The 26,176-nt window shown below is 39.2% G+C and overlaps 1 protein-coding gene across 12 annotated transcripts in view; it reads right to left on the bottom strand.

Annotated features, from left to right (window-relative positions):
• Nucleotides 1-26,176, bottom strand: part of AP2B1 (adaptor related protein complex 2 subunit beta 1) — a 150,128-nt gene that overhangs the window by 66,235 nt on the left and 57,717 nt on the right. For all 12 annotated transcript variants that reach the window (XM_054455969.2, XM_054455958.2, XM_054455975.2 and 9 more), the window contains 5 exons: nucleotides 23,457-23,572; nucleotides 20,151-20,316; nucleotides 17,924-18,022; nucleotides 9,183-9,442; nucleotides 2,215-2,407 (listed from right to left, as the gene is read on the bottom strand). In XM_054455969.2, coding sequence (XP_054311944.1) covers nucleotides 2,215-2,407; nucleotides 9,183-9,442; nucleotides 17,924-18,022; nucleotides 20,151-20,316; nucleotides 23,457-23,572 — 834 coding nt within the window. The remainder of the gene's footprint in view (nucleotides 1-2,214; nucleotides 2,408-9,182; nucleotides 9,443-17,923; nucleotides 18,023-20,150; nucleotides 20,317-23,456; nucleotides 23,573-26,176) is intronic.

Here is a 26,176-nt window from a genome sequence, read left to right as displayed (position 1 = left end):
AAAAGTCCACTGCTGCCTTAGAAACTCATCTTCTTCCACACAGCCAAATTTAGGTCTTCCTTGTGATGTTCTCGAAAAAGGAACCTTGATTCTCTGAGTGAATATATATTTAACCATATACGGATCCAAAGCAAAAATAAGGGCTTTAATTTCTTCTCATCTTGATTTCTGGGATATCTTTCAATCTCAGAATAAGCTGAAGAAAACTGCACTGTAAACAATTTCTGGGGCTATAACACCAAGGATACCATTTTAAATCCCAAAGTCAGGAAATGTTAAAATTTAGAGTTACATAAAAACATAACTGGGCCTATCTAGCAAAGGTTGCATATTTAGAAATCCAATTAGAAAAACAACAACTTTCCCATCCCCAAAAGAATATCCCTTATATTAAAAAAAAGGAAATAGGCCTGTGTGCAACTTTGGCTACTACAATCCAAGCAGGTTCTAACAGCTTTTCCCTTTGATATAATACTTGCAGGAATTCTAATGCAGATGACTGGGCAGCTATGTAAAATATGATGACAAAACCCATTGGTTTTGGAGTTGGCATGAGCTAATACAAAGTCAAATGAAAATAACATGTCTCTTTTTTTCTATGCTTATAGTGGGTCATGCAGCGTCCTGGGTCTGGCAACATTAAAAGCCAGGGCCTCTTTCTCCCCTCTATCCCTTGAACTTAGTTTGTTTCTCATTCTTAGGTTCAATGAGTCCACCATGTAGTAAGCTTCCCCACCAGGGAATGTAATAAACTTGAGGAGGATGCAATATTTAACTTGTGGTTGAATGTGAACAGAAAAGGAAGAGCTATTTTAATTTTATAAGGGATTCTTAGGAGCCTCCATGAACATTTAAATATTTGTCACTCTCCGGAGTCTATAAGGAGGCTATACAGCAATATAAGTAGAATGATCATATGAGGAAGCTATTCTGTTTATATAATCAGTCAGTTTCAATCATTAAAGATATGAATATAAAAAGTATTTGCTTATATTCCCAAGAAAGACAACAGAAGTGCTCATTTGTGTCAACATAAGCTGGAGTCCACAGCTTGGTCAATGCATAAATTCTAGAAGCAGTGATTTTCCATTAGTAAGATGCACAACCCACAAAGATATGACTATAACCCTATTTCCTTAGACTCTCTGCTAGTCAAAAAGTAAATGAACCTTTACTGGCTGGTATAAACTCCAGACATAAAACTGCTCATAAAGTAGAAGAGAAGATGCCAGTATATGCAGCAGAGAGTGCAGTTGTTTTGTCTGTCATCTCTGGGAACACATATTTTCATATCTAAGATGTCAGCCCTCCAATGATATTGGTAAATAAATCATTGTTGGGCATCTTTATAGTCATTGGGTTGACAAAAATCTCTTTTGCAAGGGTCTAGCTAGAAAGCCTCTCTAATTCCACCACAGTTAAGTACCTACTATGTAGGCAGTCATGTAATAGACTTGTTATTTTTCTGGCCTTCTCTTCATAGATTGATGGTCACCCTTAAAATTCATTTATCTTGTACAGAAACAAAAAATAATTTTGGTTCCCATTGGTGGCAAATGTTCGCAGGTATTCTGGACTTTGGAGCCTTTTAGTATTAGAATCCTGGAAGCTAATTAAATTGGAAGTATGATAGAATGGAGTAGGTGGGGAAGAAGGGAAAAAAAGAACCAATCAAGCAGCCCTTCCCAACTGTAATAAAGGTACATTTTACTTGAAAAAAAAAAAAAGAAGAAGAAGAAAAAAAAAGGCTGCCTCAAAACCTTTCAGAATTAGGGCATAAATAAAATATTAAAAAGGCAAAGGTTTGAAAGCCTCAAAATAGGACGATTTGTGTGAGGTCACTTTAATGCCGTTCAGGTCAAAAGGAGAATTTATGTGGGCTATCCAGTGTTAAGAGCTAGGAACAATAATAAACTCTGGAAAAGATACTAAACATTAAAATTGCTGAACAATAGGATAGTTAAATGTCAAAAGTTCTATTTAGAGGCAGGACAATGAAATAATCCCATACACTTGCAGACATACCCCATTACCGATGATGAACAGTATTAATTATAATTTTGTCTTACTAAAGACAAAGAATCCTGTCCTTTATCAAAGGACATTACTGCTCATGAAGGAAAGGTCTAGTTCTAAAAAGCTGAATAATTTAAAACTCTCTAGCATATCAAGAACTAAAAATAACCAAAAGAATAAGGGAAGAAAGATGCTTACCAGACTATCTAGTCCTCCTCCTAGGAGATCCACTGCTCCCATCTGCATGGAGGACACCTGTGGCACATTGACTGGGGGACCGAGGTCAAGGTTTAAAAGATCCCCTAGAAGATCACCTTGAGAGGGGATAACCTGAGGCTGTTCCAGGTTCGTTGCAGTGGTAGTGCCAACAGGGCTGTCACCTGCATCAGTGCTAAAGTCACATACACATAAAATGGAGAAAAGAGAAAAGTCAGCTTCACCTAGGACATAACATGGCAACAACAGTGAAACATACAGCTATATATAACTATCAAATACGAGGGGGAAAAACCCTCTGATTTTATAACCATTCGTTTATGTTCATGAAGAGATAATAGCAATTCTTATTTTTATCAAAATACAGTTGCTAAAATGAAAATAAATTATATTATGTAAACCTTGTCAGTTATATAATACAATTGGTCAATTTTAATTAAACGTCTATGAGGGAACACTGTAAGGAGAATTCTATGGTTCTCTGTAGAAACTGTAAAATATATGGTTCCTGCCCTGAATGGCACACACAACAACAAAAAAATCAGCATTTACAAAATGAATAAAAAGCAAGTTTACTGTGTAACAGCAGAAACACGCATTGTGTGTCTACATAATTGATAGGATATGAGAGAGAAACACAACAAAATCAATGCTGCTGATTCTAAAAGCTTCTCGGAATGGTTTTATGAGGAACTACCAGAGAGAAACCTCCAAAGAGGAAGAGAAGGTTTGTACAAAGGCACAGAAATGAACAATTTGACTTTAGGGGTGGTGAAAAAATCATATCAGCAGGAGCAGAGTTTGGGATTGGTAAAATTTGGAGGAAGAGAGAATAAGGAAAATAAAACTTTGAAAACTAGTCTGGAGAGTTGATTTTTTTTTTTTTTTTTGAGACGGAGTCTGGCTCTGTCCCCCAGGCTGGAGTGCAGTGGCGCCATCTCAGCTCACTCAGCTCCGCCTCCTGGGTTCACGCCATTCTCCTGCCTCAGCCTCCCGAGTAGCTGGGACTATAGGCGCCCACCACCGCGCCTGGCTAATTTTTTTTGTATTTTTAGTAGAGACGGGGTATCACTGTGGTCTCGATCTCCTGACCTCGTGATCCGCCCACCTTGGCCTCCCAAAGTGCTGGGATTACAGGTGTGAGCCACCGCGCCCGGCCAAGAGTTGATTTTTTATATGATAAGAAATGCAGAATCACTTTTATTTCTTGAACAAAGAACAGAAACTAAAAATAACATTAGAGGAACATTATTCTAGCACCTGTGTGTATAATGGACTGAAGTTAGGAGAATGGACATGAAGATCAGCTAAGAGTAATCTAAACTGCTACTGTAATCAATTATGTATGAAATAATAAAAACTCAACAAGCTATAAAAATAAAAAGAAAGTGGTAAGTTTCAAGACATGTTAAAAGGACTAGGTAGGAGAAATGATGATCTTTTCAATAAATGGTGCTGGGTTAACTGGATAGCTATGTGGGGAAAAAATGAACCTTGGCCCCTTATGGTTCACAAGGTAAACAAAAATTGAGATAAATCAGACATAAATGTGAAAGGTAAAACCTAGTTGAAAACCTACAGTAGCATCTTTATAAGCTTGGGGAAGATAATGGTTTCAACAAAAAGTAGTAGCCACAAAAGAAAAAAAGTAATAAACTGAACTTCATTAAAATTAAGAACATGTCTTCCAATGACACCATTAAGAGATTGGGAAAAGATATTCTCTACAAACTGAGAGAAGATATTCACAACACATATAACTAACAAAGGACTTGCATCCATATTATATAAGGAATTCCTACAAATCATTAAGAAAAAGACAAATCATTAAAAATAGGCAAGTCTCAAAAGAGGATACAGTAACATGAAAATGTGCTTAGCAACTTTACTCATCAGGAAAATGCAAATTAAAACTATAACAAGACACCACTATACACTCACCAGAATGGCTAAAACTAAAACTAAACTACCAAGCATTGCTGACAATGTAGATCACCTGGAACTCATACAGTGCTAGAAGGAGTATACACTGGTACAACTGCTTTGGAAAATTGGCAGTGTCTCCTACAGCTAATTAGAAACCTATTCTATGATCCAGCAATTCTACTCCTAGGTATATGCCCAAGAGAAATATGTACATAAGTCTACCAAAAGACAAATACAAGGATATTCACAGCAGCCACAAACTAGAAATAACCCAAAGGTGCAATAGAAGATATAAATGGTATATTCATGGAATGGAATACTACACACCAATAAAAAGGAGCAAACTACTAAAAACACAGATTAACCTCACATTATGTTGAGCAAAAGATACAAGACACAGAAGAGTAAAAACTGTAGGTTCCATTTATATCACACTCAGGAACAGACAAAATGAATCTATAGTGATAGAAATCAGAACAGTGGTAATCTCTGGAGTGTGCACACTGACAGTAAAGGAACACGAGGAACCTTCTAGGGTGCTGAAAATATTCTATATCTGATCAGGGTAGTGATTATATGAGTGTATACATATGTAAAAATTCATTGAGCACTAAATGCTAAGATTAGTGAACTAATCTATTACTAACAGATTGGACTAATCTATTACTTAATAGAAGCAATAATGTTAATATAAGTAACATGGAAGATATTCTCCACTGCATAAGCTTATATCAGACCGGAATAATCCACTGACAGCCTAATATTAATAAACAATATAATAAGCACCCTATTATTTATACTGTTAATCCAACACAGGTATGCTCTAAGGAAAGATTACAAACAGTAAAAGGAACTCGGCAAATCTTACCCAGCTTGTTTACCAAAAACATCACCTCTAGCATTACCAGTATTAGAGGCACTGCCTGCCCAGTGACATATGTTCAACGGCCATGGTATCCTGACCGTGCAAAGGTCAGGCAATAACCTTAATGCTAAGGTTATTATAAATTAGATGTCAATTTAAAAAGTAAAATTCCCACCAAGAAAATTCCAGGCTCAGAGGGCTTCACTGTGAATTCCTCCAAACATTTAAGGAAAAAGTAAAGCCGATCTTAAATAAACTCTAAACGAGACTAGAGAACGGCAATTGAGAAAATCTGAAAGTAGGTTAGCCTGCTTATTGGATGATATTAAGTAATTATGTCCAATTTTGTTAGGCTTGATAACATTGTAATTTCAAGTCTTTATCTGTTAAAGATACCAAGTACAGTACTTATGGGTGAAAAGATATGAGGTCTGGGATTGGATTTAAAATATTTGAGCCACCTCAAAAACAACTGTAGGGACAATAAATGAAATAAGATTGGCTAGATACTGATAACTGCTAAAGCTGAGTGATAGGTATATCCAAGTTTGTTATACCATTCTATCTTGCATATTTTAAGATTTATATGATAAAAAGTAAAACAAAACAAAACAAAACAAAAAAAACAGGCGGGCACAGTGGCTCACAGCTGTAATCCTAGCACTTTGGGAGGCCAAGGCGGGCTGATCACCTGAGGTCAGGAGTTCGAGACCAGCCTGACCAACACTGTGAAACCTGGTCTCTACTAAAAATACAAAAAAATTAACTGGGAGTGGTGGGAGGCACCTGTAGTTGCAGCCACTCAGGAGGCTGAGGCACAAGAATCACTTGAGCCAAGGGTGGAGCTTTCAGTGAGCCAAGGTTGTGCCACTGCACTCTAGCCTGGGAGACAGAGCGAGACTACATCTCAAAAAAAAAAAAGTAAAAAAAATTGTAAAAATTTAATTAAAAAACAAATGTTTTCTTTAAAAAAGCCTAGTTAAGTTTTGACACAAACAAAAACTAAGGAGCAAAAGATTAGCTAATAATCACAGGGGAATATAGAAGGACGACAGGAAAAATTATATGTGCAGGTTTCAATTCTGTTAAGATAAGTAAGAAAAACAAGTAGAGAAGCCTGACAGAAACAAGGGACTGGGCTGGGCACGGTGGCTCATGCCCAGAGTCTCAGGGTAGAGCACTGGGCTCGGTAATTCAGAACCTGTTCATATTCCAGCCAGGCGCAGTGGCTCATGTCTGCAATCCTGGCACTTTGGGAGGCCAAGGCAGGTGGATTACCTGAGGTCAAGAGTTCGAGACCAGCCTGGATAACATGGTGAAACCCCATCTCTACTAAAGGTACAAAAAAATTAGCTGGATGTGGTGGCACACGTCTGTAGTCCCAGCTACTCAGAAGACTGTAGCAGGAGAATCTCTTGAACCTAGGAGGTAGAGGTTGCAGTTGAGCCAAGATTGCGCCACTGCACTCCAGCCTGGGCTATAGAGTGATAGTCCGTCTCAAAAACAAAACAAAACAAACAAACAAACAAAAACAAAACCAAGGGACTGGCAGTCAGAGCTAGAGAAGTAAGCTTGGTTAAAAACTCACATACACATCTCAGGTGAAATTATGAGGGTGTGGGGCAGTGTAGGATGGTGGTAGAAACAGGGGATTAAGTGTTGGCTCCATTAATTCCTAGCTGCATAATTTTCGGAAAGCGACAACCTCTGTGAGACAAAATTTCCTCATCAATAAAATGATAACAATATCACTGAAGCATAAGGTTTTATAAAAGCAAGGATCAATTGAAAACATGGTCTAAATGGTAAAGCTCTGTAATATATTAGTGGTCAGCGGGTAATTTCCCTAAGGGAATATGTAGAGAAACACAGAAAGAAAGGGTTCAGACTGAACCTTTTGATACAACCAAGATAACTAATCAGAGAAGAGAATAAACATGGAACTGCAAAGATTAAAGACAGAAATACAATCTAGGAAAGCTAATTTACAAGGAAAGTGTCCAGGAAGCCATGATGAAAAGGCTTTAAGAAAGAAGTAAAAAGGGGAAATGATTTCATACACCTGGCAAGAAATACATAAAATCTTTCACAAAGTATTCTCTACACATGAAATTCTGTCATCTTCTGACATATACCATTTAGAAAATGTGACAGAACACATGGTTCTATCAGTATGTCTAAAAAGAAGGTAGAATAAGTATCATGCACATATTTTTCTTCACTCTAATGGAAAGGAATGAATAATATGAGAAGATAAAGTGAGTTCAATGAAAAGATATAAATGATCCTATAGATTCTACAAGAATATGATACATCATTATTATACATCTTTCTCAATGGAAAATATAAGAAAATTAATATAAAGACATTTCCAATTTTAAGGGAAATAACTGCATAACTGTCATTAAAGCAATATTTTTTAAAGGTGAGATTTTTCTGAATTAGACAACTATTTACTACCTTACCCCTATAGAGCAGCTGACAAGTATAAGCATAGTAAGCAATATCCAAGTAAAAATCACTTCTCTTCTTTCCCAGACGATTTTAAAAGACCTAGTGAAGTGAGTATTTTTAAACCTCTAGAAGATGCAGAATAAGGTTTTAAAGTGTTGCTTTGTTTCCTATGAGAGGTGTATCACTTATTAACCTTACATTGCAGAAGAGAGCTAGGTAATGTCAATACTATTACAGACATGTCATTTGCAGCAACGTATCATTCTCATTTATATGAAAACAGATTTTCCCTGTATTTGCATTTTCTTTAAAAACACAAAACACGCAAAAATGACAAAAAGGAGGTTATCCAAAAAGGAACCACAAAAGAAATTGTGAAGATAAGAACTTAAAGGCTATTAATCAGATAAAGGCCTTATGTAAGACACTTTCTTTTTAGATCGTTTAAATGTTGGTTCTCTCCCTGTGTTTAAGAAAGCGTTGTTTTTGTTTGTTGATTCATTTCCCCACTTCCATGTGAGGGTTAAAAGTTATCAGGAGGCTAGATATAAACACGGTTACAGAGGGAAGTTACAACAGAAAATCCGTATCTACATCGAAACTTGAAGCACAGACTGGGAGAAATTCTTAGAAGTTAAATAGTCTCATCTATAGAATGTTAAACATGCTTGCCTACAAGGAGAAACACCCTAACTTACTATAAGGACTAATCCTTACGAAGCTCACATCTCCTCTGGATTAAAATTATAGCACCTGCTGTAAACCCAAAGATTCAACTCAATTATGAAAGATTAATAATCTCCTTGGGTGTTGCTGTTTCTTTTTCCTTTATCTGTATCCACAGTCTATTTACATAGAGCCCAAAATGCTGACCACGCCAATTTGTAAGGCAATAAATCCTACACTTTGGCCATTCACAAAAACCACTTAAACAATAATATATATTAGACAATGGTACAAGACATTCATTAATAGAAGCCCAATTATTCTAACTACTGTGGGAGGAAATCCTACTTCAATCAAGGTCTATTATGATTGATGAAGGAATCAGATTCTGAAAAGATTCTGAGATACCCATTATAAGAGTTTATTAGAGTGTTTCTTCTCCCTAATTAGAATTTTAAGATAGCTACAAAACAAGAGCTCCATGTTACCCAAGAGCCTTCTCATAACAATTTCCTTGCTGATATGGCCAATTTAAAAAGGTACAGGTAACTGGAAAACTAAGTCCACAGAGTCAGGCTTTTTTTTTTTTTTTTAAATAAAACAATACTGAAATATTATTTCATTAACAGCTTTACAGCATAAGTTATACCTGCTAACTATCCAGAAGGCTCAACAAAAGCGACAGTAAAGGATCAAGATGGCTAAATGTATACACAGGCTTTTTTCCAAGTTTTCAACTATGGGGTTATTTCTAGTCTCTTCTTACTGCAGACTTAAGCAACTTTCAGACTTTATCAATTTAGAAGGTCTTCACCACAATTTTCTAAAGCCATAATGTACTCCTAGATTGGAACACAGAGGAGTCTTTCACCCCTTTTATGTGTGGTCACTGGTATTCAGATGGAGCTCCCTGGGGTTGTATAGTAGTAGGTGTGCAAAAATGTACAGCAGTTCTTTTCCAGACTATAAAAGCACAAAGAATACCAACTCTGTCTAAACAGAGTCATTTCTCACTCAGAGACAGTTCACACCTTCTCACCTCCCATGATGAATTGGCAAGTGTTTACGATGAATTCCATGACTTCCTTCCACAAAAGCATTGGGAGGCTTATGATACACAGAGGCCAAAGAACCAATGTGGCAGATTAGCTCATCCAGCAGAGTTGGCTCAATAAGGTCCGTCTCCTCAGAGATCAGTGGCTTCTCAGACAAGACTACTTCTTTAGCTGTGACAGGGTCAGTTGAGAGAAGGCGCCAATAAATATAGCCCCGGTCTCGAAGGTCAGGATTATCAGAATCCTAAAGAAAAGGCAAAGGCAAGGAGGTGGAGATGAAACTGTTTTCCATACAGAAACCCAAACTGCTGGATTTGTCATCAACCAATGCGGTAGTGATTTATGCAGACCAGGTATTAAGAAGATACTTCAGGCTGGATGTGGTAGCTCGTAGCTCATGCCTGTAATCCTAACACTTTGGGAGGCTGAAACAGGCGGATCACTTCGACCCAAGAGTTTGAGATCAGCCTGGGCAACGTGGCAAAACCTTGCCTCTACAAAAAATATAAAAAATCAGCAGGGCCGGCCGGGCGCGGTGGCTCATGCCTGTAATCCCAGCACTTTGGGAGGCCAAGGTGGGCGGATCGCTTGAGATCAGGAGTTTGAGACCAGCCTGGCCAACATAGTGAAACCCCACCTCTATTAAAAATAAAAAAATTACCTGGGCCTGGTGGCGCGTGCCTGTAATCCCAGCTACTCAGGAGGCTGATGCAGGAGAATAGCTTGAACCCAGGAGGCAGAGGTTGCAGTGAGCCGAGATCACGCTACTGCACTCCATCCTGGGCAACAGAGTAAAACTCGGTCTCAAAAAATAATAATAATAAAAATAAAAAAATTATCAGGGCGGGGTGTAGAGCCACATGTACCTGTAGTCCCATCTACTCAGGAAACTGAGGGAGGAGGATCACTTGAGCCCAGGAGGTTGAGGCTGCAGTGAGCCATGACTGCACCGCTGCACTCCAGACTGGGCAACAGAGTGAGACTCTGTCTCAAAAAGTAAACAAACATGTTAACTCAATATGGTTCTAATATAGTCATAATTCCGTAATCTCTAATGTTTCAAGGGATGTAACTATAAATTAAGATGGGTTAATCCTAAGATTCAAATTCAAACAGAAATAAGGAATAGAAAAATAATGTTTAATCTGGCAAAAGTTAACTGGTTGAGATGGCCTTAGGACATAAAAATTTTTTGAACTAGGGCCTGGCGCGGTGGCTTACGCCTGTAATCCCAGCACTTTGGGAGGCCGAGGTGGGAGGATCACCTGAGGCCAGGAGATTGGGACCATCCTGGCTAACACAGTGAAACCCCGTATCTACTACAAATACAAAAAATTAACCAGGCAAAGGTGGCACATGCCTATAATCCCAGCTACTCAAGAGGCTGAGGCAGGAGAATCACTCGAACCCGGGAGGCGGAGGTTGTAGTGAGCCGAGATTGTTTCACTGCACTCCAGCCTGGGCAATAAGAACAAAATTCTGTCTCAAAAAAAAAAAAAAAAAGTTTTTTTAACTGCTTTAAATATTAGCAGGCTTATTAATAACATATATTATATCTTCCATATATTGTACCCATACCTTCTTCCTTCATTCAAATATTTATTAAGTATCTCCTATTGAGACACTGGCTAGGCCCTGGAAATAAATAGGTAACAATACACTGCCTGCTTTAAGGAGCTCACGTAATATTAACTATTTCAATAGAGTATGAAAGGTACTATTATCTAAATACTCAAAAACTGCTAAAGAGAGGACATAACTGCTTCCAAAAGGAGTAACACTTGAATTTGGTGGTCTTGTTTTGTGCTATGGTGGTTTTTAAATAATTGTATACATGTTCATGGCTAAAAAGAAATTATTACCAAACACACCACATCACAATTTTTAAGTATGTGACATACAAAAAAAATCTCCCCCAATTATCCAACCCTTCTCCATCTCAACTCCCAATCCCCCAAATAGCCATGATTAGTAATATGGTATATATCTGTCCAGATGGGTCTCACACACACACACACTTATTTCATATAAAACCAGTTTCATATTATATATACTATTCTGAAGTTGCTCTCCATGTTGATGTATACGACTGCACTTTTCCACTGTAATGCCCACTGCACCATTAATTTAGTCCACTATTGAGGGACATTTTCACTGTTGCCCATTTTTCCCTTTCTACCTTTATTATTGTATTTGTATGTATGTATGTATGTATGTATGTATGTACGTATGTATGTATGTATTTTGAGACAGAGTGTTGCTCTGTCACCCAGGCTGGAGTACAGTGGCATAATCTCGGCTCACTGCAACCTCTGCCTCTTGGGTTCAAGTGATTCTCCTGCCTCTGTCTCCCAAGTAGCTGGGATTATTGGTACGTACCACCACACCCTGCTAATTTTTGTATTTTTAGTAGAAACAGGGTTTCTCTATGTTGGCCAGGCTGGTCTTGAACTCCTGACTTTAAGTCATCCGCCCACCTCAGCCTTCCAAAGTGCTAGGATTACAGGCATAAGCCACCGTGTCTGGCCTATTGTTTTCTTTATTGTTTTTGTCATAATTATAAAGTGGCAATAAATATCCTGGTACCTACCTCAAAAGTATGTCTATATGATGGCATTTATTTATGCACGAGTTGTTCCAACAGCAACTTATTAAAGGCAACAATAAGTCCCTGTTTCAATTTCTGTATTTCAAACTCATAACCAGACCGGGTACAGTGGCTCATGCCTGTAGTCCCAGCTACTCGGGAGGCTGAGGCAGAAGAATCATTTGAACCCAGGAGGTGGAGGCTGCAGTGAGCTGAGATCAAGTCACTGCACTCCAGCCTGGGCGACAGAGTGAGACTCTGTCTCAAAAAAAAAAAAAAACCCAAAACCCAAAAAACTCATAACCAAACAAAAACCATTTTCTTCAAAACAGGACAATCTGAGGGCTTCCATTTTAGTTTCTAAGCGAGCAGATGAATTGATTCATGATTTAGCCACTTAAGGCCCTTATCATCCAGTTCAATAGCAGTAGTTACCCTGATGTTTTTGACTATATGGATTCAAATGGTTTTTCTCAGTCACGGATTGTTTAAATTGCACTCATAATGGATTGTTGGTTAAAGACAAAAAGCATATAGAACATTGCAATACAGCAAATTAATAAAATATTAAAACAGTAAATTTTATCTCAAGATAATCTTTACATTTATAACTTGCATTATTCTAATAGAAATGTGTGTATGTGTATATGTATATGTATATATATGAATGTCTTGTCAAAATGTCTCTAGTGTTTGAAATGCCCGGGTTAAAAAAAGGAAACAGTGATAACTATATCTAATTTAGTTGATTTTGTTTGTGTGTGTGTGTGTGGGGAGGGGGGGCGCTGAGGGACTAACTTGCTCCTAAGTGTTTATAAATAGCAGCCTGAAACCTCCTCATTTAGATCTTCATTTGAAAACAAAGCTTGAACATTATAAAACAAAAACAAGTTGATTTTTTTAAAAGAGCAGAATACAAGTTTCTCAAAATACCAGGTCAGGGAAGCAACTCCTCTCTCCCACATTTTTTCATACGTAACTTAAATGTTAAATTTTAAGCTATATATGCAGTCCTTAAAGCACATGTACTTTAGAATTTGTAAAGTATGGTTTTTATTACACAATTAAACACTGCATTTATCTTATTAGAAAATTCAGTTTGTCTTTATGGACTAGTAATATCTTAAAGGTATTCAACTTTATAATACACAGTTTAATAATATACTCATCAAAATAAAATGCTTTTTCTTCAAATTATTTCTCCCATATGTAATGTAAACAATTTAACCAAATGACCAGAAAGAAAAATTCCTATAGGGATTCACAAAATTCAAGAATCTCAGCCAGGCATGGTGGCTCAGTAATCCTAGCACTTTGGGAGGCCGAGGTGGGCTGATCACCTGAGGCCAGGGGTTTGAGACCAGCCTGGCCAAGATGGCAAAATCCTATCTCTACAAAAGGTACAAAAATTAGCCAGGTGTGGTGGCAGATGCCTGTAATCCCAGCTACTTGGGAGGCTAAGGAGGGAGAATCACTTGAACCCAGGAGGCGGAGGAGGCTGCAGTGAGCTGAGATTGCACCACCGCACTCCAGCCTGGGTAATAGAGTGAGACTCCATCTCAAAAAAATAATATATATATATATATATATATATACACACATGTGAAAAAAATTTGAGAGTTCCTCCACAAATTATTCAAAATGCTGCAATATGGCAAATTGCTGGAGATAGAGTTACTGGATCAAAGTCTAAATAGACGCTAACTTGAAAAATACAATCCTATGAGAAATGAGTGCAAATCTCCCAAGGCTGAAAAGTCAGGAGTAGGGAAGAATCTCCTACTGCTCAAAATCTGTCGTTCTGAGGGATGACCTGTTAGGCCTACTGTAAGCCAGTCCTCACCAAGTGCCTCACATTTTACATGGAAGCCACAGTAATTCAGACCGTCAAGACCGAGATAAATAAAAATATAAGACCTTTTTGTGATCTTAAGTTGCCATTAAATGTTTGGTGACTCAGATAATTTGGCTTTGGATCTACTGTACTGCTAGACCCATAGGCCTTCCTCAAGGGAAAAGGTCCCAAAACAATACTTACCAGGGAGCACTAAAACAGTAATTCTTAAACTATAATGTGCATCAACATTTTAACATACCAGGAATGTCACTGAAAGTGCAGAACCCAGGGGCCATACTTCAGAGATTCTGATTCATTACATCAGAAGTAGGGCCTAGTAATTAGTATTTTTAACAAGCAGCCCACGTGATTCTGATGATGGTGGCTCCTAGTTCATAGACAGAAAAACATGAAGACTTCTCTTCCATGTATCACAAAGAATAATTACTAACGTCTAGACATTTTTTTGTTTTGTTTTGTTTTTTGAGACAGAGTCTAGGTCTTGTTGCTCAGGCTGGAGTGTAATGGCACGATCTTGGCTCACTGCAATCTCTGCCTCCCGGGTTCAAGTGATTCTCCTGCCTCAGCCTCCTGAGTAATTGGGATTACAGGCGCATGCCACCACGGTCGGCTAATTTTGTATTTTTAGTAGAGACGGGGTTTCTCCATTTTGGTCAGGCTGGTCTCGAACTCCTGACCTCAGATGATCTGCCTGCCTCGGCCTCCCAAAGTGCTGGGATTACAGGCGTAAGCCACCGTGCCCGGGCTTTATTTGTATTCTTTACTGAGTTGAACTGAATACTGTATTAAATTTCTGTGTAACAGGTAAGAGAAAAATATAAATTTTTGAAATGAAGCCTCAGATTCAAGGGTTGGGTTTTCCCCCCAACTAATAATATTTTTAATTATACTCCCATTTTACTTAAAAGCACTAAGATTTCACATATACTTCACTTAATTCTTAGCACAGGTAAAGAACAGTATTAATTAACTCTACTATAGAGACAGAAGAAAAGCAGTATGAAAGAAATTTGCTCAGTCATGTCCAGAATCAGTGGAAGTAGCATCATCAGAACCTCACTACCCAATTTAAGTTAACACAATTCAGCCGACCACATTGCATCCTAAACTTAAATTGGTACTCACTAGCCATAAATATTTAGGTTCTTATTTCACAAACTTGGGGAAAAAAGAGAAAACTTCCAGGTAAAAAGACTTACATAGGCATACTTATTCTTTTTTTCTTTCTTTTTTTTTCCAAGACAGAGTCTCACTGTATTACCCAGCCTGGAGTGCAGTGGCATGATCTCAGCTCACTGCAACCTCTGCCTCCTGGGCTCAAGCGATCCTACCACCTCGACCTCCCAAGTAGCTGGGATTACAGGTGTGTGCCATTATGCTCAGCTAATTTTTGTATTTTTTGTAGAGACGGGATTTTGCCATGTTGCACGGGCTGGCTGAACTCCTGAGTTCAAGTGATCCGCCTGCCTTGGCCTCCCAAAGTGCTGAAATTACAGGTGTGAGCCACAGCACCCAGCAGCATACTTACTGTTTTATGATAACTTCTCAGACTTCATTAATTAATTGGACAGAAAAATCAAGCCTCAGCCGGGCTCTGTGGCTCACACCTGTAATCCCAGTGCTTTGGGAGGCCAAGGCAGGAGGATCACATCAGGTCAGGAGTTCAAGACCAGCCTGGCCAACATGGTGAAACCTCACCTCTACTGGAAAAAAAAAAAAAAATTAGCCGGGCGTGGTGGCATGCACCTATAATCCCAGCTACTCAAGAAGCTGAGGTAGGAGAATTGTTTGAACCCGGGAGGCGGAGGTTGCAGTGAGGCGAGATCACGCCACTGCACTCCAGCCTGGGTGACAGAGCTAGACTCAGTCTTGAAAAAAGACAAGCCTCAAGAAGTTGCTTATTATTTATAGTATGAAATAATCATCCACAAAGACCTTAAAACTAGCAAACACACATATACATATGGGCTTATACTCAATATTGCTTCAGGCAGGGAATATGTATTCTCCAAGTCATTCTTAACCTTCAGACTAGAGAGGAAGCATAGCACAGTGGACAAGACCATGGACAAGACCTAGAGCCAGACTATCTGAGTCTGAGTCCTGGTTCTGCCCCATAATAATTAGGCCTCTCTGAGTTTCCTCATCTATAAAACAGAAATCGTTTACTAAGCCTTACTAGGATTAAGTGAGTTTCTAGCCTGTCCTGTTCTAGGAAGCTTGTGAAAAATGCATCTAAGGCTAAACAGCATTAATTAAAACCAGAGTCAGGAAACTGCATGCCACAACGGCCTACACAGTTTCCATGGGAGATTGTTAAATGTGATTCTAAGGTTTCAAACAACCAATATGGAAAAGAAAGCTGATCAGGCATGCTACAATGATACACAGAAAAATCCAAAACTTGTTAGGAATTTGATGGGGCTTCATAAAGAAGAAAACATAATGAAGTAAGTAATGACTCTGATAACAAGCTAACAACAGATCCAAATAGGGTAGTTTCCCATGACGACTGTTATTACTACAGACTGATAGTATTTGCGTAATTTAGTAAAAGCAATTTTATTAGGAGTCAAAAACAATGCAGTCCAGGTATCCAGATGTCTATTAACAAAGCTTGATTCAGAGGTGAATTTCAGACTATCTGTAAGAACAGCACTACCTTGTATCCTTTAAGCAATCCTTCCTAAATACTTTATCTCAGTCAAATTTTGATAAATACTTAAGAGGTAATGAGACTGAGTTTGAAGTCTGGCCAGAATCCGTAATACAGCTCTCCTATGGTGCCTGTTAAATACAAACACATAGGCCTTAACAGACAATGATGATAAGGTTGAGAACTTGTGAAAACAGAGGAAACTACTAAACATACTTGCTTGAATATTTACAGTAAGCAGCTAGGAAGAAAGGCCAAAATTCTCTTTAGAGATTGTTTTGACAGAATGTGAGCTGCTCTAATTCTGTCATTCTATGTGACCACTTACAGTAAGTTTGTCCAACCTGGGGCCACACGTGACCCAATACAAATTCGTAAACCTTCTTAAAACATTTTGAGATTCTTTTGCGATTTTTTTTTTTTAGCTCATCAGCTATTGTGAGTGTATTTTATGTGTGGCCCAAGACAATTCTCAATTCTCCTCCCAATGTGGCCCAGGGAAGCCAAAAGACTGGACACTCCTGACTTAGGAGTTTAAAATTAAAACATGAAACAGAGTACAAAAAAAAAGGCCGGGTGGTGGGAGGAATAAAGAAATTGTTTTGAATTCATCTTAGAGATTCAAATGGGATCCAGACATAGGAAATTAGAATGCTCAATTCAATACAGATAATATTAACCATTGATGTTTATAATTGCTTTGCTTCAGGCAGAGGAAGATGCTTAAGAAAGTTTTTAAAATACTTCAAAAAGCTCATACAAATAAATTTTTTTAAGTTGTAATAACAGGAAAAATTATGGCTCAGAACTAGGCAAAGTACTGTGAAAGGGTTTTAATTTTTGATTACACACCAGTATAAAGGGATGACAAAGACAAAAAAATGGTAAACTGGATATCTGAATCATATTCCATTTGCAGACACACATCGTAACCCTGACAGCCTGCTAAAAAGCCAGCATGTTAGCAAATCCATTTAAGAACATAACTAAATCATCAATGGACTGATGATCATTATACTAGTTACACTGGAAAATCTAATTATTTTGATTTCTGTGGATCTAATATAATGACCTGATATTTAAAGCCAGCTGCCACTTTCCTGAGATCAGAATCCATCTAAACTTCTTTTCTTCTGACCAAAAAAATCAAATAATTCCAAGGAGATCCAAATATATCAAATAATACAAGGAAGCAGCACAAACACTTAATTTCTGTGAGAAAGGCAACTACTCTGGAAGGCAGAACAATGCATGAAACTTTGCTGAGGTATCTATTATCTACACACGGTACTTTGATTTGAAAGCTGAAATGAAGTCACAGTGAAGCAGGTACTATCAGACCATGTCATTTTCATCTAAGTATGTCCTTCACTAAACTAAGAGTCTAGGTTCAATTTTCATGAATTATGAAAACTGGAGTCAGTCAGCTCATTTAAAAGCCACAGAATTAGCTACAATTCAGTTGAACACGTAAAAAGGCATTGTTTTAATATTTTAACAGGATCTAAAGGCCATACTTCCTTCAAATAAAGCTTCCCCAAATGAATCCCCTAGGAAGAGTTTCATAATTTCCTACAATTTGAAACAAGACAAATCAACATCTTGCTTTTTCCAGATTTCTTACCTGTGTTGCCAAACTCAAGACCTGCTGGACTAGCTCCTGTGTTTCTGATGGTTTCTTGAGAAACAGCTTCACTATGGCAGTAAGCAGAGTGAGCTGCACCTAAACAGACATAATTTGTGATAGAGTGAAAGAATGGCACTGGCAGTATTCCCTGCCATCATCTCCAAAGTGGTGTTTCCCTAACTATGAATTACTATGGAGCCTTTCTGATTTTGGTTAAGAGACAAAAGGCTGAAACTCAATATCAACAATAGCAGTCAAAAGCATTCGTGGGAAATACAAAGGTATTCAACCGAAAACTCTAACCTTTTAACCTCGAAATGCATTTTTAGCACAAAATATTGCTTGTTTCTAAGCTAGATAGTTACCTGTGTTTATTATTATTATTATTATTACTATTATTATTTTGAGACAAGGTCTCCCTCTATTGCCCAGGCTGCACATTCATAGCTCATTGTAGCCTCAAACTCCTGGACTCAAACAATCCTCCTGCCTCAGCTTCCCAAGTAGCTGGGACTACAGATGCAAGCCACTACAACTAATTTTTAACATTTTTGTATTGTTTGTAGAGATGCAGTCTTGCAATGTTGCCAGAGCTGGTCTCATACCCCTGGCTTGAAGCGATTCTCCTGTATCAGCCTTCCAAAGTGCTGGGATTACAGGCATGAGTAACTGAGCCTGGCTTGTATTTCTTAAAGTATATGTGAACATACTGATGGTGATAAAATTGGCTCCTGAGCAAGTCTTTCATTATTTACTTCTACCAAAAGCTACAATTTGGGGGGAATTATGGAATCATCTGTCATACTGGGGCAAGAGCCAAGAAGTAGAATTATGTCAGATTACAGCCTATTAGGAGTTGGCTGCTAAACCACAAAGCTATTGACTTGTACACACTCCTTAAATTAGGTCTATTAAAATTGCTATAGTAGATTACATACATGATTTTCTATTTGCTTTGAGTACAAATGCCAAGAAAAAAGGGCTTAATAATTTATTGGCTTCCTGGTCCCGTGGCTCTCATTTTGGTAAGGGAAGGTGAGAAGCAGTCTCAGAATTTTCACCCAAAGATAATCTTTTCAAACCTCACCACAGCCTCTAGCGAAAATCCCTGCTGTAGTGAGCCACAGCCATTACTAACAGAAATGTGTAGTCATTTCTTAACAGAAATGTAGTCATTTCTAAGAATGACAGAAAATAAAAAAGTAGTGGTAACTACTGCTCTAAGCCAGTGGTTGTCAAAGTGTGGTTCTGGATTGCCAGCAGCAACCTCACCCTGAACCTTGTAAGACAGGCAAATACTTAGGCACATCTCAGACCTACTGAGTCAGATACTCTCAGGGTGAAGCCCAGCAACATGTGCTTTAAAAAGCCCCCCAGCTTTTTCAATAATGCTCACTGAAGTTTGAGAACTACTGGTCTCAGTTATGTAGGTTTTTAACATTAGAAATCAGTAAAACTGGCCAGGCAAGGTGGCTCATACCTGTGATCCCAGCACTTTGGGAAGCCGAGGTGGGTGGATCGCCTAAGGTCAGGAGTTCGACACCAGCCTGGCCAACATGGTGAAACCCTGTCTCTACTAAAAATACAAAAAATTGGTTGGGAGTGATGGTGGATGCCTGTAATCCCAGCTACTCGAGAGGCTGAGGCGGGAGAATCACCTGAACCTAGGAGGCAGAGGTTGCAGTGAGCCAAGATCCTGCCACTACACTCCAGCCTTGGCAACAAGAGTGAAACTGTCTCAAAAAAAAAAAAAAAAAATCAGTAAAACTGGCCAGGCACAGTGGCTCATGCCTGTAATCCCAGCACTTTGGGAGGCTGAGGTGGGTGGATCACCTAAGCTCAGGAGTTCAAGACCAGCCTGGCCAACATGGTGAAACTCTGTCTCCACTAAAAACATAAAAATTAGCTGAGTGTGGTGGTGCACACCTATAATCCCAGCTACTCGGGAGGCTGAAGCAGGAGAATCACTTGAACCCAGGAGGCAGAGGTCGCAGTGAGCCAAGATCCTGCCACTGCACTCCAGCCTGGACAACAAAGTGAGACTCTGTCTCGAAAACAAAAACAAAAAATCAGTAAAACTGAGAAGACACATCCCTGTTGGGAGAAAAATGAACATACTATATGTAAATACAGACACAAAAGAAACTGCCTATAACCTTTGCTTACTCTGAAATCTCCCCAAAGACATCTAAACTACTAGGATAGACAAGAGACAAGAACTTACCTGGGTGCTTTCATCGTGAAAACCCTCCAGGAAGCTTTCTAGTAACTCATCTGCATTGTCAATTCTTTCAGCATATTCTCCCACAATCCAAATCATAGCTGCTCGAGCATCTGGCTCATCCAGCGAGTCTAAGTTCTCACATAGAGTGGCAATGATACTTTCATACCTGATGAACAAAAATGAACTATGGTTACTGAGGGCAAAACTAAGAACTGTATTTAATAGTGAAGGCTAAAGGCAAAACCACAAACAAGGGACCCTAAACCAAACCACCAGACTGTAAAAGCTTTTAGTCAAGAGAATGAATAGGTTTTAAGTCAGAAGATTTTAATGACTAAAATTTCCCTTCAATTATTTTTTAAGACCTAGACCTTAAAACCTTTATAAAAATTCATCAGATGTTCTTTTGTTTTGTTTTTTGAGACAGGGAGACAGGGTCTCACTCTGTCACCCAGGCTAGAGTGCATTGGCATGATCACAGCTCACTATAACCTCAAACTCCTGGGCTCAAGCGATCCTCCCTCCTCAGTCTCCTGAGTAGCTAGGACTACAATTGAGTGCCACTGCACTCAGCTAAATTAAAAAAATTTTTTTTTTGTCGAGATGGGGGTCTTGCTATGTTGACAGGCTGGTCTCAAACTTGTGGCCTCAAGTGATCCTCTCGCCTTGGTCTCCCAAAGTGATGAAATTACAGGTGCGAGCCACACTGCCATTTTTACAAGGAAAAATTAAGCTGTGGTGTAAGATAACACCACTACCTTGTATTTGTAACAATCTTTCATACAAGTAGATTAGAAAATTTTCCTATTGTTCCATTTTGCCTTCATGGTAGAGAGGAACAGAAATTCCACTTTTTAGGCAATTGAAGTTAGACAACAACAGCGTCCAGACAAGAAATGGTAAATCTGTCCCTTAATACACTTATCTCTCCTTTTTATAAAAGAGATCTTTTTTTTTTTTTTTTCTTTTTTCTTTGAGACGGAGTGTTGCTCTGTCGCCCAGGCTGGAGTGCAGTGGTGCGATCCTGGCTCACTGCAAGCTCTGTCTCCCGGGTTCACACCATTCTCCTGCCTCAGCCTCCTGAGTTGCTGGGACTACAGGTGCCCACCACCACGTCCGGCTAATTTTTTTTATATTTTTAGTAGAGACGGGGTTTCACCATGTTAGCCAGGATGGTCTCCATCTCCTGACCTCGTGATCCGCCCACCTTGGCCTCCCAAAGTGCTGGGATTACAGGCGTGAGCCACCGCGCCCGGCCCCAAAGAGATCTTTCTTTATGTTAGTTCCTCTAAAGGTACCTGCACTGACTTATTTCTCCAAAGAAAGAAGTAATTCAAATATTTATTTTTACATATCTATAGCTCTCTCAGGCTTACCATGTTGAATCCATCTCCTTGGCTAATGTAGTTTTAACGATTAGAATGACCTTGTATAATAAATTAGACGTGGACAACTAAACAGCACACTTAACTAAGTATCTGCCTACTTCTACTGATTAAACTAGGCTCTTGATTGCTTTCGTAAACGTAAACCGTCCTAACTCCTTATTAACCATAAACCAGAAATGGACACATTTCTCTACCAATCACATTCAGATACACATCTTCACCTTTAATAAGTTTAAATGTCGGGCACAGTGGCACAGGCCTGTAGTCCTAGCTACTGGAGAGGCTGAGGCAAGAGGATCACTTAAGCCCAGGAGTATGTGTCCAGCCTGGGCAACACAGTGAGATCCTGTCTGAAAACAAACAAAAAAAGAGTTAATTAAAAAAAGTTTGGGCTGGGCACAGTGGCTCATGCCCATAATCCTAGCACTTTGGGAGGCTGAGGTGGGGGGATCACCTGAGGTCAGAAGTTCGAGACCAGCCTGGCCAATACGGTGAAACCCTGTCTCTACTAAAAATACAAAAATTAGCCGGGTGTGGTGGCAGGCACCTGTAATCCCAGCTACTCGGAAGATTGAGGCAGGAGAATCGTTGAACCCGGGAGGCAGAGGTTGCAGTGAGCTGAGACCACGCTACTGCACTCCAGCCTGGGCAACAGAGTGAGACTGTCTCAAAAAAAAAAAAAAATTAGAAACTGACCCTCTTCTTTATTGGGAGAGTAGTCAAAGTATGTGGTTCTCTTTCCAAAATAACTATTTCTAAAATTGTAAAAATATACACAATGCTTAATAAACCACTACCTTGCCAAAATATATCTACTAATTCTTGAGCCCACCACTAAGCTAACTTACTACAAGCTGCTTCATTTAACATTATCTTTAAAGACAATCAGAAGTGGGCCGGGCATGGTGGCTCATGCCTGTAATCCCAGCACTTTGGGAGGCTGAGGTGGATGGATCACCTGAGGTCAGGAGTTCGAGACTGGCCTGGCTAGTGAAACCCCGTCTCTACTAAAAATACAAAAATTAGCCAGACATGGTGGCACGCACCTGTAATCATAGCTACTTGGGAAGCTGAGGCAGAAGAATCACTTGAACCCAGGAGGCGGAGGTTGCAGTGAGCTGCTATCACACCACCGCACTCACCTGGGCAACAGAATGAGACTCCGTCTCACAAAAAAGACAATCAGAAGCTCTATGAGTGTCAGGCAAAATGAGATTTAAGATGCTTTTAAACCCTGCTTTTATTTCATTTTCAGATTCTTTAATTACTTGTTTTCAAAAATCAAATCTAGAAAAATATTTTTGCTTCATATACTAAGAGGCCTCAATCTGAAAAACTTGTGAAGTGAAAATGTAGATTTTTTTTTATATCTGTATGAGAATAACTACAATACTTCAGAAAAGGCATGAGACTGATAATCTGTTATATGTTCTGTAATTCTCCACAATGTAGTAGGTAACATGCAAAGTAAATAGCACAGCTGTTCCCTTCCTGGCTTTTATGGTAGGGTGCTATATGATATATCATCCAAACTTATACATTTCTGAGAGGAAAAGGTGCACAATTATTAATTATGTCTGGATAACAGGTATAAACTGAGATTATGCCTGAACAACCTAGAATATATAGATATCCCATTTAACAGTAACTTTGCCATCAAAGAATCTGGTTAACTTTAAAATATGCCAATAGACAATGCATATTCAGGCAGAGCTTCAATTCTTCCTAAAGAAAGAAAGCAGGGTGAAAACTCAGGTTTTAATCCCTGTGCTAACCATTTTATGTTTCCAATTTTTGATAAAGTATCCTATTATGACCAGGAACATTCAAAAGAGTAATTCTTACCTAGGCAATTTCAAAATGCCTTAAACATTTCGTAAGTAATTTGAGAAAGAGGAGTAAAGGTATTTGGACATACTTGTTGGGGTATTTGCGGAAGATGTCCCTGATGACAACAATTGCTTCTTGGACCACATAATTCACTTTGGTCTGGATTAGATCAAGCAATGTGCTTACACAGCGCTCTGCAGATTGCTGGGAAGAAAAATGCAAAAAATGAGAAGTCAGATGACCTATGCGATACCACCTCAACATAAAAATTTTGAAACATGCAGGTGCATCAACTAAACCAAACTAAATGATCAGGCACTTAATTTGACCAAGCTATACTACAGGCTAGATACCAAGCTATATGATACAGTTTTATTCATTATTTGAACTGATAGGTGAATCAGTTCAAATGAATCCTTTGAATACAAACAAAAGGATGTTCCTCATGATGTATAAACATCTGAAAAACATTTATGTCAGGGATATTAATTTTCAAAGAAAATTATCATCTCAACCGTACTGCTTCTGATTTAAAAAAAAAAAAAATACTACCAAGGCCGGGTGTGATGGCGCATGCCTGTAATCACAGCATTTTGGGAGGCTGAGGCAGGTGGATCACCTGAGGTCAGGAGTTTGCGACCAGCCTGACTAACATGGTGAAACCCCGTCTCCACTAAATACAAAAAAATTAGCCAGGCGCATGCCTGTAATCCGAGCTACTTGGGGGGCTTTGACAGGAGAATCACCTGCACCTGGGAGGTGGAGGTTACAATGAGCCGAGATCGTGCCATTGTACTCCAGCTTGGGCAACAACAGCGAAATTCTGTCTCAAAACAAAAAACACAAACAAACAAAAGGCCACGCACTGTGGCTCATGATTGTAATCCCAGCACTAGCACTTTAGGAGGCTGAGGCAGCTGGATCATGAGGTCAGGAGTTTAAGACCAGCCTAGCCAAGATGGTGAAACCCTGTTTCTACTAAAAATACACAAATTGGCCGGGTGTAGTGGCAGGCGACTGTAATCTCAGCTACTCGGGAGGCTGAAGCAGAGAATTGCTTGAATCCAGGAGGCAGAGGTTGTAGTTAGCCAAGATCACACCACTGCATTCCAATCTGGTTGACAGAACGAGACTCCGTCTCAGAAAACAAAACAAAACAAAAAAACTACCATTATGGCCAGGTACAGTGGCTCGTGCCTGTAATCCCAGCACTTTGGGAGGTGAGAGGTGGGTGGATTACCTGAAGTCAGGAGTTCTAGACCAGCCTGGCCAACATGGTAAAACCCCATCTCTACTAAAAATACAAAAATTAGCCGGGAGTGGTCACACATGCCTGTAATCCCAGCTACTTGGGATGCTAAGGCAGGAGAATTGCTTGAGCCTGGGAGACAGAGGTTGCAGTGAGCCGAGATCGTGCCACTGCACTACAGCCTGGCCGACAGAGCGAGACTATGCCCCCACCCCCACCAAAAAAACCTACCATTACAGCAGTATGGCAGAGGAGTAGGAGTGACATCCAATCACTGTATATTCAAAAAGTCCAGAAACAGAGAAACACACACACCCATCTTGGATAGCCAGGAGACAGAAGAAGAATAAGCCATTGTAGGAGGAAAGAATAAGATTTAAAGAATAAGCCAAAGTAGGAGGTCTTTAACTGAAGTTCATGGATGAGTGGAGATAGCAGAGGGTGTCTTTAAACCTACTGAAATGAAATTGCCAAATTTTGTAGGAGCTTTCAAGCATATTTTCCAGTGAGTGGGTCTACAACTTCCATTACATTTTCAAAGTTACGCATGATCCAAAACACTCCAAAGAACTGTAGTGCTCGACAATTTACCAATTTTGGGGCTATGAAACTTAAAAGTCTATGGCATTAGATAAACAACAATTTTCCATAGCCTATACTTAATCTATAAAATGGAGTTTTATCTGTTAGTCTTTTATTAATGAAGAGAATATGAGAGAATACAGGTGAAAAAACAAATGTACAGAAACTACAAGTGATCATTTTTAAAAGAGAGAGATACCAGAACAGAGATCCTAAAAGTCAAGGACCAGCCTATCATATATTACAATGTACTATAATGGGTCACCCCATTATGTGCCTCCTGATAAGATGCAACAGGAAGTACAGAGAATCACCCAATAGGTATTCTTGCTAAAAATTCTGAACAAGAAAATTACCGAGCCTCTAGATTTAATTATCTAAAGAGGATGGAGGAATAGATAAAACAGCATCACTAAGATACAACAGCCAAATCCAGACTGTGGGAAATTCTATAAGCCTAATGACCTAGTTCCTTCAATACCTGGCACCAAAATAAGTAAGTAAAAAGACTTAAGAGACACATTATTCAAATGCAATGTGCAGACCTGAGACAGAGTCTTACTCTGTTGCCCAGGCTGGAATGCAGTGGCATGATCTTGGCTCACTGCAACCTTTGTCTCCCGGGTTCAAGCATTTCTCATGCCTCAGCCTCCCAAGTAGCTGGGATTACAGGCGTGCACCACCCTGCCCGGCTAATTTTTGTATTTTTAGTAGAGACAGGGTTTCACCATGTTGGCCAGGCTGGTCTCGAACTCCTGGCCTCAACTGATCCGCCCGCCTCGGCCTCCCAAAGTGCTAGTATTACAGGTGTGAGCCACAGCGCCTGGCCCAGACCATATTTAGATTTTCATTTGCACAAACAAACTGTAAAAAAGACATTTTTACATAATTAAGGACAATTGAACGTGGACTGAATATTCAATAAAATTAAGAATTATTGTTAGTTGCTGGACATGGTAATGTGACAATATATTTTT

Source organism: Pongo pygmaeus, chromosome 19 (genome assembly GCF_028885625.2).
Source record: "Pongo pygmaeus isolate AG05252 chromosome 19, NHGRI_mPonPyg2-v2.0_pri, whole genome shotgun sequence".
In the NCBI taxonomy this organism is placed as follows: domain Eukaryota; kingdom Metazoa; phylum Chordata; class Mammalia; order Primates; family Hominidae; genus Pongo; species Pongo pygmaeus.
The sequence above is the reverse complement of the archived record's forward strand: the minus strand, read 5'-3'. Positions and strand labels throughout refer to the sequence as shown.